The sequence below is a fragment of the Peromyscus eremicus genome, chromosome 2 (genome assembly GCF_949786415.1).
Source record: "Peromyscus eremicus chromosome 2, PerEre_H2_v1, whole genome shotgun sequence".
Lineage (NCBI taxonomy): Eukaryota > Metazoa > Chordata > Mammalia > Rodentia > Cricetidae > Peromyscus > Peromyscus eremicus.
The window spans coordinates 88,538,046-88,552,741 of NC_081417.1; the positions used below are offsets into that span (position 1 = coordinate 88,538,046).

The window sequence follows — 14,696 nt, forward strand, 5'->3', positions numbered from 1 at the left end:
GGTGGCTCACAACCATCTGTAATGAGATCTGGTGCCTTCTTCTGGCCTGCAGAGATACGTGCAGACAGAATACTGTATACATAATAAATAAATAAATCTAAAAAAAAAAATGTTTTTTGAGACAGAGTCCTGTAGCCGAAGTTATCCTGTTCCTGCCTGGCTCCCGCGGCCCTCAGACCCAAGCAAACACACAGAGACTTATATTATTTACAAACTGTATGGCCTAATGGCTCAGGCTTCTTGCTAGCTGTTCTTATATCTTAAATTAAACCATTTCTATTAATCTATAAGTTGCCACATGGATCATGGCTTACCTGCATCTTAACACAATGCTTCTCATCATGGCGGCTGGTGGCATCTCTCTGCCTCAGCCTTCCACTTCCCAGAATTCTCCTCCCTGTTTGTCCTGCCTATATTTCCTGCCTGGCTACTGGCCAAATAACGTTTTATTTGTCAATCAACCATCCACAGCAGAGTCCTACTAAGTCACCTAGGATGGCCTTGAATTTGTCATCTTCCTGTCACCTTCCCAATTAGCTAGGACCAGGCCTGGCAATCAGATAGTACAACTCAGTTTGAATAACTGAGCCACAGAATGGGAGCCATGCAGTATCACACACACACATACATACACATGCCTGCACTACCGCCTCAATGTTTACTTCTTCAATCCTCCAAATCAGTGTTTTTTTTTTAATCTACTAAGACCCACTGTATTCTTTTTTTCTTTGAGAATTTTTAAAATTTTTATAAATATTTTTATTTTATAATTAATTTAATTTTACATATCAGCCATAGATTCCCCTGTCCTCCCTCCTCCCACCCCCCCAGCCTTCCCCCTCCCCAACCCACTCCCCATTCCTACCTCCAATAGCTGAGGAGCCCCCATGGAACTGGACCAGGCCCTCTGGATAAGTGAGACAGTTGATGAGCTTGAACTGTTTAGGAGGTCCCCAGGCAGTGAGACCAGGACTTGTCCCTGGTACAAGAGCTGGCTTTTTGGAACCTAGGGCCTATGCTGAGACACTTTGCTCAACCTTGGTGCAGGGAGAAAGGGACTGGACCTGCCTCAACTGTATTCTTAACAATATAAAAACACATATGCATATTACAATTATTTGAATAGAGACCCATATTACTTATTATGAATATCTGCAGCTTCAATCAACTAGTACTATGTTGCCCTTGGAGACAAAACTGCCAAAGCACAGAGGTTTGAGTCTATTATTCCTGTCCTAGAAGAATTCTGGACTTCAAATAACTGGTAGGGAAAAATCTAGCAGCAAGTTATGTAACCAACCGTCCTATTTCATTTCTGTTGCTGTGATAAAATACCCTGTTAAAAAGTCACTCAGGGGAAGAAAGGTGCACTTGGCTTGCAATTCCATATTACAGCCCACTACTATGGGAAACTCAAGGAAGGAACTTAAAGCATCATGTCCAGTCAAGAGCAGAGAGAATAAACACATGGATCCAACCTCATTTGCTCACTTTCATCTAGTTTTTGTCTCTAAATACTACTGAAGACCTCCTGCCTAGGGAATGGTGCTGCTCAAAATGGGCTTCATATATCAATTAATAATCATGATTATCCCCCACAGACGTGCCTACAGGACAATCATATCTAGGTAATTCCTTATTAAGACTCTCTTCCCAGGTGATTCAAAGTGTATCTAGATCTACTAAATAGAGTTGTCTTATTAACACAGTGACCCCAAACACCAGATACCATGACCAGGGTCCTAAAGTGACAAATGAGTATTCAAGTAATGTGGAAGAAATGTTCCCATAAAATAACACAGCTAGATTGCACTATTTTTTAAAAATGGTGAAGAGAGAACCTGCCCATCACATTTCTGGCTACAAGAGCAATGGCAGGGCATAGAGCAATGGCAGGGCATAGAGCAACGGCAGGGCAGAGGCAGAGGCTGAATTCTCAGCCATCAATCAAAACAGGAGCTTACAGGTAAGAAAAAAAATTGCATCAGGAGCCCTTCCAGAAATCCTAGATTTTCAGTGGGAGTCTACTTTACCTGCAATTAGAATCCTGCTGATTACAGAGTTAAATGTTTCAGATTAATAAAGTATCTGTACCAAGTACAGATGGGAAAGATGTCTGCTCGTCTTTGGGAGACCCATTTCCCAGGTGTGTTTTTCTGACAACACAGGAGCCAGTAAGCTCATACTGAGGCAATTTAAAATGGATTCTCAGTGCAATGAGCACTGTGCACACCCATCTGCCCCATGGGAAGCCCAGATGGATGCTAATGTATCAGTCCTGGGTCCTGGGAGGAAGCAGGACAGCTCAATGAGCTGCAGAGCCTCAACAAATGAACAAACCAGGACACACAGGCAGTGAGCTCTCCTCTAGGGATCCACACGGAGAAGAGCAAGAGGAGAACAGAAATGGCTGGAATTAGTTATTCACCCACAAAAATAACAGGGACTTTCAACAACTCATGTTCTGACACTGTTAGAGACCCCAGAGGAGACTTATCTTCTCTACGGATGAGGAATTAGAAATAATGACACCAATCAGGGTAGAGAATTTGCAAACAATGAACAAAACTGTCCTTATTTATCTCTAGGGAATACATTTTTGGGCCCCAGAAGGATGATTTAAAAACAGCAACAACAAAAAACCATCACACTATAGTTTCCCAACACACAATCTATGGTGAATTTTAACTTATAAATCATTAAGAGTAAGACAGTAATAATAAAACAGAACAAGTATCACACATTCTAACCAAATCATGAGCATCACCACCCTTACACTTTGAGTCCATTATTATTACGGACACAAACACCACAATGCACAGATCACAACAGATGACTTTGACTGGGATGGCACCACTCAGGGGCAGAGCCAAGGAAACCCTGAATTTGAGGCTAGGTAGAACAGTACAGTGAGACTGTGACCCCCTGTGTATACATTCAGTGTATACAGAGCAGAACCAATGGACAAGAGAACAACTGATTTCCCATGTGAAATGAAGCAAATCTACTACTCAGAATGCCAGAATCTAACTTATAATTGTCATATACCAAAACACACACATGCACATTCTTTCTCTCACCCCTATCCTCCAATACATAAATAAAAGCTATTTATTTCAGACTGCACTTGACCTGAAACTGTAGATAAGCGAGAATTATTCTATCTATGAATATTTTTTAGACCTCAATTCCAGATGAAGTCAGACAAAAGGACGGCTTGATTATGTTTATACAAGTTTAGAGATAGGCAAAATTCACAGGTTATGGAATTGGTTACCCTCATGGCTGAAGTGACCAACAGGGCTTCTGGAGAGAAGGATTTGCATTGCTCCTCAATCTGAGCTGTTCTAAGAGGAAGGTATCACCAGTGAAAAGTAACAGAGGTGTATACACGATACATGCACTGCTCTGGCCCTATAATACACCTTTAAAATCAATTCCTTTATTTATTCAAGAAAAAGTAGAGGGAAGGTCTCCTAGCCAACTCACTGACTACATTAAGTCCATGACCAGGTTGAGATCCCAGATTTTCATGTTAAATGGACCTGACACGAGGCACTTCTTGTATAATATTAGAGGGACCAGCCTTAATATTATACACCCCAGGGGCTCAGGAGAGAGAACTACTAACGGCGAGGACTATTTTTGGGTAAGAGAATCTCAGTACACCGAGCTCTATAGTCCACTTGCTTTAATTCCTCTGGGATAACATCCTATTTATACAGCTTCAGTTCTGTTCTCATGCCTAGCTCCTTTCTTGCCTGATTTCTCTCTATATTTATCTACTGCTCCCTCTAAGTTCTATCTTAATTCTCTCATCTTAATTCTGCCTCATCTAGGTCCTTTTCAGCTTGTTCTTACCCAGCTAGTACTTCCCCATCTGACTCTTCCTCATCTTCCATCTCGTCCACACGTACTCTCTGGTCAAAATCCTCCTTATCCCTCCCCGTTCTACATCTCTCTGACCTCTCAAGTTCTTACCCATCTAGTTCTTCCATTCTCTTTTCTCTTCTCCATCCCTCTGTGCCCTGGGAGTCCCGGTATATACACTTACAAGCAATAATCCCTTGGCGGAATAAAGCCAGGCTTCCAGGATCAAATGGAAGGGTGATAAGAATCATACAGAGGGGCAATAACCATTAACTATAATTTGCAACCCCAAAGGGAAGTGACCAATAAGGAATGAATTAACTAAAGGCTAAATTTGGGTAATATCTAAGAAGAAAGATCTTATGTGCTCAACTATAGTCTTAAATGTGATTGGTAGAAAATGTTAAGAATCTATAAGTTGCTAGGTCAATGGGAGAAAATAAAACTGCCTTCTTTCTTCCTGTGGCTCATATCTGTCCAAGCTATCTGCCATTTTTCTGCAGGGTGGGGGAAAGTGTGCTCAGTTGCTAGGCAACCTGTGTACAGCTAGATGCCTCTGATGATAGTTAAAGGGAGATCTGGAACTAGAGGTAAGACTTGGGAAAGGAGGAAGTTAAGCTTAACTGGCACATCTGCAAGGCCTTCTCAAACAGGTAGCCTGGATGTCTAAGTCTGTTCTTAGAGAGTACAGAGATATCTCTGATAAGGTACTTTCCTCCATCTGGGGATGGACCTGGCCGGATGCTACCAATGATGATAATTACGGGGAGGCTTGAACTGGAGTTCGGGCTGAGCATAGCTGTTAGCGCAGAAGGTTATCTAAATATTCCTAGAAGTGGTTAGGTAAGGAGTTAGAGGTCTCTAAAGTTAGTAAGGCTGTAAGAAAGGAGGGTCCGAGATAAATTGTGTAAAGCTATTGCTTAACATCCACCTGACCTAGGCGGTGTCTCCTTGTGGAATTTACTTTAAATCAGGAGACTTGCATGTGGACTGTTATTACTGGTAGTCCTTGAGAGTGGCTAAGGGAGATATCTGATTCCAGAAGAAGCCTTCCCTGAGGCTGTTCTCCAAATACCTTGGATGTGTAAGTCCAGAGAGTGATCAGTCCACACTGTTGGCTCTTCTTAGGGAAAAGTCAATTGGGAAAACTATGAAGGCACACATGATTTTCATAACAGAAGACAGCTGATATATAACAAGCCAAGTAACACTAAAAGCTCCTTGGAATTTGGCTTCCGCTGGAGGAATTCCTTGATTCCTCCAGGTAGTGACTTGGCCATAACCAGCTGAGTTCTTATGGTATATTCCTGAGGCCTGCAGCAGGCACTAGCTTGCTAGCTGTACCAAGTGTATATGGTCTTACACACTAGCTAGTCTGCACCCTAAGATCTATCTGTTTCCTGATCCACAGGGCAAAAACAACAACAACAATACAATGTAAGCATAGTGTGATTCTAAAGAATTGGTTGTGAGGAATAGGACAGCACTGGGAACTACAGTGGGTCTCCAGGAAACAGCAGTGTAGTTAAACCACCATAGATACAGCAGCCAATGAGCCTCGGCTGAATATCCAACCAGTGGGCAAGTGCACGCATCAGAGAATCCAGGAAAGGAGGAAAAGGCAGTTGGGAGCAATCAGGCAAGCAAGAGATGATGAAGGAGGGAAGTAGGCCCCAAGAGCAAACACAGTGACATGTCTCTAGAAAAAGACTTGAACAAATGTTCCTAGAGAACACCAGTAGCAAATTGTGAGTCAGAAACTGAAAGAAGTGGGACCACTGTACTACACTAAGCCCATCCCCATCAAGAGGCCTCTGTTCCCATAGCCTTCTGGCCAAACTCCTACTGATCAATTCACTTCTGATTCTGAAATCAGGAGGGGGAACTAGAGAAGTGAAAAGAAAGCCCACTGGACTTACCACTTTAAAAGGAAATGAAATCAGCACCTGTTGAGATCGAAGGGCTTTTCATTTATTGGGCACATGGCAGAGGTGAAGTGCTAAAAAAGGAGAGGGTCCTCTCCTGAGTTCCTCCTAGGAACTGAGAGCTGAATAGCAAGAATTCATTCTGAGCAAGCAGGCTGGCTCCTGTTAACAAAGCTATGCTGTGTTCGGCAACCAAAGAAAACGGGTGTTTACAGACTTGTCAGTGACCTGGAAATAGAGTGAACTGCACTGGCAGAATCCAGTGAACAGTAATGAAGCAGAGACTCTGGGAGATGAAGGCCAAGTCTCTACTGCCCAAAGGATAAGGCACGGCTGAAGTGAAAGTCCTTGCTCAAAGTACCAAAGCCTGATCAGTTCAAAAACCTCAACTAGCTCTCCAACCCTTTACAGCTTCTGAGGTCCTTCAAGATTTTAAAGCCAACTAGCCTTGCTTCATATGACACTAAGCTCCCAGTCGCTTCAGACAGCAAGCCAGTCCCCAAAACTTTACATGTCATCACATTTTGAAGATGTTCCATGTGAATTGGAAATCTTCCCTTCTGCCTAGAAGAGCACCTCCTCTCTCCCAGGTATGGTTTTACTCACCCAGGCTCCATCTACCCCTCCCTACAGGTGGCTCTTCCTCTACATCTTTGCTACCTTTATTACGTGAGACATTTTTGCCCTTACTGTTCAACAGTTCTTTAAGGACAAGTGGAAAGTCTTTACCAGCCCAAAGGAGAGCTAATGCTCAACCACTGAGTGAGAATAAGTCATCTACTGTTGTCTCATCACTCACATGTTGAGTCATGAAAGGCCAGGAAATCAACAAAAAAAAGGCTTAAATAAAGAAGCAAGCAGTTAGCCTCTCTCTACCTGGGTTATGCAATTGACTTTTACCAACTATTGTTAAGCAGATATACCAAATGTGGCCAAGAGAAGGTGACAACTTTGTAAGGGATAAACAGTCCCTGGAGGGTTGACTTGGACCACAAAGATCCTGACACAGCTAAGAACAGGGTGAAATCAAGTGGATGCTGGCCCCTCTCTCCCAATGCAATCAAGAGCAACAGCAATGCACAGGAAGAAGCTAAGTCTAAGCCGGGCCTTGACTAGCACAACTGATGGAGTGAAGTACAAGAGGAGGGAAGCAGGGTTGTGCTTTCACGGCCTTCGCTGTTAAGACGTGGGGACTTACTGAACTTATCTGAGCCTCATCTCCTTGATGATTTTTAATTATATTTATTTATTTGGTGTATGGTCCATGCATACCACAGTGTACATGTGGAGTTCAGAATAGAAATTGTGAATCAATTCCCTCCTTGACATCAGGTAGATTCTGGTGATTGAACTCAGTTTTTCAGGCTTGGTACAAGTGCCTTAGCTTGCACTGAGCCCTGTAGCCAGCCTAATTCCTCTATTTTTACATCACAGCCTGAAAAAACTTAGCTTATAAGTAATACTGTTGAAGTGCAGATTATGTGAAGGCACATCAAAAAGAATGCCAGTAGCACAACATCAAATCTTTGGTATGTGTGTTATTTCAATGTCCCTTAGAATCTAGAGACAGAAGAAAGTGGAACAAGAGAAATTACCTAGCTACTAGGCAGAGCCAAGTGTCTAATCCAGATAGGCCCAGTACAAATGCAGTCCTTAATTTAACTTTAATAGTCAAGAAGCACCTTTCAGGAGACTGTGAGACCCAGCAGGACGGAGGCACTACACTAAACATGGATCCCTGGGGCCACTAGAGTTCAAACAGAGAAAGCTAGGTCCTGAAGACTGAGGGCTGAAGCAACTGGCTCCTAAAACACATAAGAATTACGTAATTTATGATTCTGGGAGAATACTTGTGGCCTGAAATAACAAAGGTAATGAGGCTTGAGGTGGAGGTAGCAGTACAGCAGCATAAAAATTACAGTCTTGCTGATCTAAGAATTTAAGGGTATAAAGTCTGTTAAGTGTATAATGTATCTGCTTACAGGACCATCTCCTGCCAATGTGATCCATAGTAGATCCCTTTTTTGTCATCATGGCAAAATACCAGCAAACACAACTTACAAGGAGAGATTTTGCTGTTCATAGTCTTGGAGGGTATAATACATCATGACAGAAAAGGCTAAGTGGGTGGAGCTTCCTGGCTCATGGGGACAGACATGCAATGAGGACTGTTCACATGCTGGCCAATCAGAAAGCAAAATGTTATTTAGGCTGAAACCAAAGGTCAACATAGCTTTCAAGCTCCCCCCCCCCCCAACCCACTTCTGCTAACTAGGGCCCATTTCCCACTACAACCTCCTCAAATAGCACCACCATCTGGGGAACAAGTGCTCACTCAAGCCACGAGTCTATGGAGGCTAGCTTACATTCACACCACAATAGGGTTTATACACACCTAACTTTTAAAATCAATAAAATCCTTTACTTCTGGAGATTTTTTTTCAGTTTGGCATCCTGACATCTTCCAGAGTAGAAATATATACATCAAGGTACAATCCCTGCCTTATTTGGAAGATGGCATTCCTATATTAATGGAAAAATGTATTAAGTAAAATTTAAGCCTCAAGGTATTAGGATGGGAGAGATTGTTTATTTAGTTGAATATATGTCTAATTGTCTCATTCTAAAAATGGCAAATATAAGCCAGGTGTGGTAGCATACACCTTTAATCCCAGAACTCAGGAGGCAAGGTTGGACAGATCTCTATGACTTTGAGGCCAGCTGGGTCTACATAGCAAGTTCTAGAACAGCCAGTGCTACATAGAGAGACCCTGTCTTAAAACAAAACAAAAGGTGGCTATAACATTTCTGAAAAGAACATACAAAAGCTTTATTAGCAGAATAGATATTGATAAAAAAGGAGGCTGTCCAGGTAAAGTGAACATGAGAAGTCCAAGTGCCACCTTACTAAACATTTCCAGACTTTTAAATATGCTAGGGCGGGACAACAGAGCAAGGCTGCCACACAAGACAAACCATGCCCTAAGGTTTCTGGAGGAAACATGGATATTTTAAACTTAATTTAAAAATCCTAAGAAAGAACCACCCACTAGAGACAAATGTGAACAAGAAATACACAAGCTCTATTTCTATCTCTAACTCAAAGTCATTTCTGATGAGGTAAAGAGGGAGGGACAACTGTAACTACACATCAAAGAGAAGCTCTGCTTCAAGACAACTGAAGAAACCAGAAGACACAGGAGTTGAAAATACAGTAAACTAAAACCCACACAGCAAAAGCAAAACAGTGAATAGACATTGTTTTTAGCAGGCAACAGACTTGAAAAGCCAAATATCACTGTGATGGTTAATTTTATGTATCAACCCGCCCAAGCTAGGAAATGTCCAGACGACTAAATATTCTAGCTGGGTCTGAGAGGTGTTTCTGAGATTTGCATCTCAATGGTAGACAGAATAAAATGATGTCCCCTCACCAATGCAAGCAGGCAACACTGGGTGGGCATTATCCAAACCGCTGAGGGGCCAAAATAGGACAAAAAGTTGAGAAAGGGTTAATTCACTCTCTGATTAGGCTGTCATGTCACCTCCTCCTGTGACACCAGTACCCTTGGTTCTCAGGCCATTAGGCTTGGACTAAAACTGCTACACACTCCCCATCCCTCCCATCCCCTCCCCCCACCCCCAGACTCAGAATTGCACAGTCAGCTTTCTCAGGGTTCCAGCTTACTGAAGACAGGCCACAGAATCTCTCAGTTTTCATAACCATGGGGGCCAATACTTCCTAATAAGTTTCCTTCCTCCCTATCAGGTATTAGTCCTGTTTTTCTGAAGAACCCAAACACAATCACACTAAGTTTGAAGAGAACTAGGTTTTCACATTCACTAGACAAACTAGCTATGGAATCCAGGCTAGTCATCGAAGACGGCAGAGGGAGACAGAATGGAAGCTACTGGCACTGAACCCCCTCTTGGCTAGAAGCTACTGTAAAACATGGTTTCTTTCTAAGAGGTAATTTCTCTCCAATGGCGGGATTTTCTTTTCCCTTTAGGCTCTATACCCAAAAAGAACTTTAAAAGCCCAATTTAAGTTCTAAACAAGTGGGCAGAAGACTTCAGAATTAGGAGCCTGGCCTTCAAACAAATGGTCAAAGAACTTAACTATCCCACGATCTAAAGCCAAGCTATCATTACTCTGAGCTACGGCTACCCCAAAGATGCTGTCATGGGAGTGAGGAGCATGGGTTTACTTATAGGGAGAACCGTGCTACAGGAAAAAAACAAAAAACAAACAAACAAAAAAATGCACTTTTAAATTTCTCTGTCAAGGACCCTCTTAGATCTCCTAAAACTAGGAATACATTCACATTAAACTGACTTACCAATTACATCTTGTCTTTGTCTTAAGGGTTTAGAAATAAAGTTAGGATTTCCTCTTACCAACCAACTCTAACAGTGAAATGCAAAAATCAGTCAGCTCCCTTCAAAAAGGATGGATCAAGGGAGTTTACACCACCATCCTAGACTCATCTAGGATTACTAAAACGCAATAAATATGTTTACTACATATCTCTGCTCAAGGGACAAAGAAATTTTGGTAACTTTAATTCTAATAGGAGGAGAACAATAGAAACAGGTCTTGCACACATGAGTATGACCCAAGGTCAAAGTGTGTGTCACAGATCTACCAAAAGGCTACCAGAACAGGAATGTCTATGAAAACACATCTGCAAAGGTTCCATGAGCGTGGCACCTGAGGTGGAATTTGATGGGTGAAAATACTTCCACAGAGCTATGGTCTGGGTAAGCATCCCACCATTGCCCAAAGTAAGCATTGCCCAATTCACATCATCCTTGGTAGGCGGTCCTGGGAGGTATAAGAAAGACAGCTAGCTGACCATGTATCTGAGGAGCAAGCAAATAAGCAGCATCTCTCTATGACTTTTCCTTCAGTTCCTGCTCCAAGTTCCTGCCTTGATTCTCCTCAGTGATACTTGGAAGTATAAGTCAAATAAACCCTTTTCTCTTTCCTCCCCAAGCTGCTTTTGGTTGTAGTGTTTACGAGCAAAGGAAAGAAAACCAGGACACCACCTAAATAATGCTTCTTTGGCATATTAGTTTGAGGGACTCTCTGTCCCATCTCCCATAAAATCAAGTCCTAAAACTTCCCACTTGGCAGCTTATCACTGAAGTCTCGGATTCAATGCTGAAATGGTTCAAAGTAACCCTTCTCTTCCATTCATTTCCCAATACCTCACAGCCACTACAAGTGCCTGCCTTGAATATAAACTCTTTCCCTAGTTATCATTCTTTTCTGTACAAGGCAATGAGTTCTCTGCCTTGATACTTCTTTGAAACTTTATTTTCTTTTGAGGAATCTCAAGAATATATAAGAACTTAACACAATTTATGTGGTATTCTGTCAGTTCAGTCCCTAAGACAGAGGTTCTCAATATGTGGGTCATTACCCCTTTGAGGGGGGGCCGAATGACCCTTTCTCAGGAGTCACCTAAGACATTGGAAAACACAGATATTTACATTACAATTCTTAACAGTAGCAAAATTACAGTTACGAAGTAACAATGAAAATTTTATGGCTGGGGTTCACCACAACATGAGGATCTGTTATTAAAGTGTCACAGTGTTAAGAAGGTTGAGAACCACTACCCTAAGACCATGGGGAGATTCTAAAAGAGTAGAGGACAAATGTCTCCTCCCCATCACACACTTCCTGGGCTGTGAGCTCCCATTCAGGTCCCTACTAGCCAGGCAGCAGGTCCCAATGAAAACTGTTTGAGGTGCACAGTAAGGAAGTGACAGTGCCTGGAAACTTGAGTAGATGTAGGGACCTCAAACTGTACCCTATAAGAAAAGACTAAAGCAGTGGGTAAAAGGCTGGATGTTGCAACAGATCCTATGAACCTAAGGAGATTTTTTTCATTTCAATTTTGTTCACATGTATATATGTTTGCCTGTCATCTACTGCTCTGCCTCTATATAACTGACCGCAAATGGAATTGTGGTTGGTAGTTGTTATCTTAATGGTCACACTACCAGGCCCTCAAGGCAGGTAACACAGGGAAAGACCACTTTCAGGAGAGTCTTTCGTCTGCACACACACGGTACACTGTGAGGTCATGGGTCCCACCTTAGCAGGCCTACACAAACACTCCCTCAGCTGCTCTTTCTCAGACTTATTTGCGTAACCTTTACACTTTGTTCGCCCTACCCAAGACATGTTGATTTGTCTCTATTTCTTTTAAGTGCCTCAGATCAACTCTGCTCAGAGTGGTCTGCAAACATTTGCTACTGTCTGTCACAAATGAGCAGTCACTAAGAGCTTTACACAGCTGACAGTCATTTTTGTGACTGCTGACTCTTGTAACAAACAGTACTTAGATTTTGTGTCTTTTCCCCAAATTAATTTTATCCTGTTTCAGAAATACCACTCTTCAGCTAAATCTGTCATCACAAATCTGAGAAGCACTGGAGCAAGAATGGTTAAGTAGTAACAGAGAACACATTCTCCCATGTGAGCTAATGGATTAAGATCATCAATAAAAAGACTATTTACCAGAACCCAGCAATGGGGCAAGTTCACTGCCTCCTTACTATTAACTAATCCTGTCTGTATTCCTTACATAAAGCCACTCAACCCATACATGACAGTCGTGATAGCTCAGATCCAGATATCAATGGACACCTTAAGTCTTAACAATCTGCTACTACACCCTTTGTTTCTATGCACATCATAATCATAAATCACAGTTTGTTGTTGTTGTTGTTATTGTTGCAGTTGAGACAGGACTGTATTAGATGGACTAGGCCTTCCTCAAAGTTATAACACAGCAGACTTTGCTGCCTGAGTGCTGGGTCTACAGCATGTACACTAGGCCTGGCGTTAGTATACCTTTGAAAACAAAGAAACACAGGGTACTCACAAGGCAAAGAAGCGCTTAGCAGTGCCAATTAGACCATTACAATCTTTTGCTTCAAACCATGCATATGTGTACAAGCTTAGGTGCACAGGCCACCTGTAACCATGTGTAAACACACGCACAAACAATTTTAAGAAGTATGTTCTACATTAGGCATGCCAGGAACACCAGCTTTCTATACTAGTATTGTAGACTGTAACTCTTCTTACCAGACAGTTCCTACTCCTTCTCATTATGCTCAAGATGCACAGATTAAAGGTAAAGGCAAGACCTGAGGGCAAGGGTTAGGATAAAGGCTAAGTGGAGGCCTGAGGTAAACCCCTCAGAACCTCTCATTTGGAAAGTCAGCATTTCATATTGCCCCCAGTGTAGATGTAACCAACCATCTTATTAAATAAGAAACACAGAGCCAATTCAGAGAAAAAAGCCAAGAGGTCAGAACTAAGAGCCTTACCCTTCCTGCTTCAGCCAAGAGAGTTCTCCGAAAAAGGGGGGCCTACTTCCTGTGTGTGTCTTTAAATAGTCTTTCTGTTCTGCCTTCTCATTGGTTGTAAACTCAAACACGTGACTGCCTCGTCACTGCCTGTATGTACAGCCCTCCAGGTCCTCTATGGTATTGAGATTAAAGGCGTGTGTCTCCAATGTTGGCTGTATCCTTGAACACACAGAGATCTACCTAGCTCTGTCTACCAAGTGCTGGGATTAAAGGTGTGCGCCACCACCGCCATGCTCTTGCTATGGCTCTAATAGCTCTGACCTCTGGGCAACTTTATTTATTAATATATAATTAAAATCACATTTCAGTACAAATAAAATACCACCACACCCCAGCTACACAGACACACACACACACACACACACACACACACAGAAAGAGAGAAAGAGATTGATCTTCACATTTCAATTTTGCTTTGTATAAAATTTGAGAAAATTAGTAATTCCTTGAAATTATGGGATGACTTCTGTTGGTTTGGTGAGTCAGAATAAACAACGGGGTGTTTGCACATTCTGGATGCTTTTATAGCCTTTAAGCCCCTTCTTTCCCCATATGGAAACTTTGCTTTTGAGAAGTGTTATATGACAAAATAAAGCACCTATCCATACTGAGACAAGGGTGCCCCATAGGACTGACCAATCTAATAACTTATTTCTACCAAAATAAGGAAAAGGTCGCACTGTCCTGAGTAAAGAAATGACAATTTGCCTGGGTACAGCACCAGTGAAAATGTGGCAACTGCCTTCCAACCACACATCAAGGCATCAAGTTCCTGCAGAAGGATCAGGTAGGAGGGCCTATCACCTCCACCTCTTTCTTCCTACCTGTCTTCATCTTCTACAGTTTCTCTTCAAAAATTAACTAAATGCCTGAGCTCAGGCACAGGGAGAAGCCAGAGGCATGACACCTACAAGTCGTCTATTTATAGAAAAGTGTTAATACTTCTCAGAAGTCTCCTTGGAAACGTCCAAGCCTGTCTTCCCTTGGGAATTCCAGACTACTGATATTACCACCTCTGAAACAAACTAAAACCAAGGAACAAATGTACTTACGGTTTTCCCCCAGGTATTCCTGCCAGGTTTGGGGGAATGGAAGGTACTCTCATGTGGGGAGGAGGATCAAAACCAACCTAGAAATAAAAGTGTGGCAGACTCAGCTTATGTAAGATAGATACTCTGTGGACATAGAGTTCACTTAAGAAATCCATTTACCCCCTAAGCAATGTAAGTGGGCACTGTAACAATGGCTGGTATTTCTCAAAAGAAAATATACAATGTCCTACCTTACCAAGAAAGTGCAGGAGGATACTGACCAGCCTAGCACTAATATCATGGGCTATTTCATTCTTTTCTTCCTTGGGGGCAGTTCAGAGCACCATGGAATGTTTACACAGCAAAACAGGCTGCTACCCTCAAGTTCCAAGAGCACCTCCCCCACCCCCTACTCCTTTGCTGGAGTAACCAAAACTGCTGCATGCAACTCACTCACCAAGGTCAGTATTTAGATTCT

At 42.3% G+C, this 14,696-nt stretch overlaps 1 protein-coding gene across 8 annotated transcripts in view; it reads right to left on the reverse strand.

Moving 5' to 3' along the window:
* Positions 1-14,696, reverse strand: part of Tle1 (TLE family member 1, transcriptional corepressor) — a 97,434-nt gene that overhangs the window by 11,396 nt on the left and 71,342 nt on the right. For all 8 annotated transcript variants that reach the window (XM_059254475.1, XM_059254469.1, XM_059254468.1 and 5 more), the window contains one exon: positions 14,240-14,316. In XM_059254475.1, the coding sequence (XP_059110458.1) occupies positions 14,240-14,316 (77 nt within the window). The remainder of the gene's footprint in view (positions 1-14,239; positions 14,317-14,696) is intronic.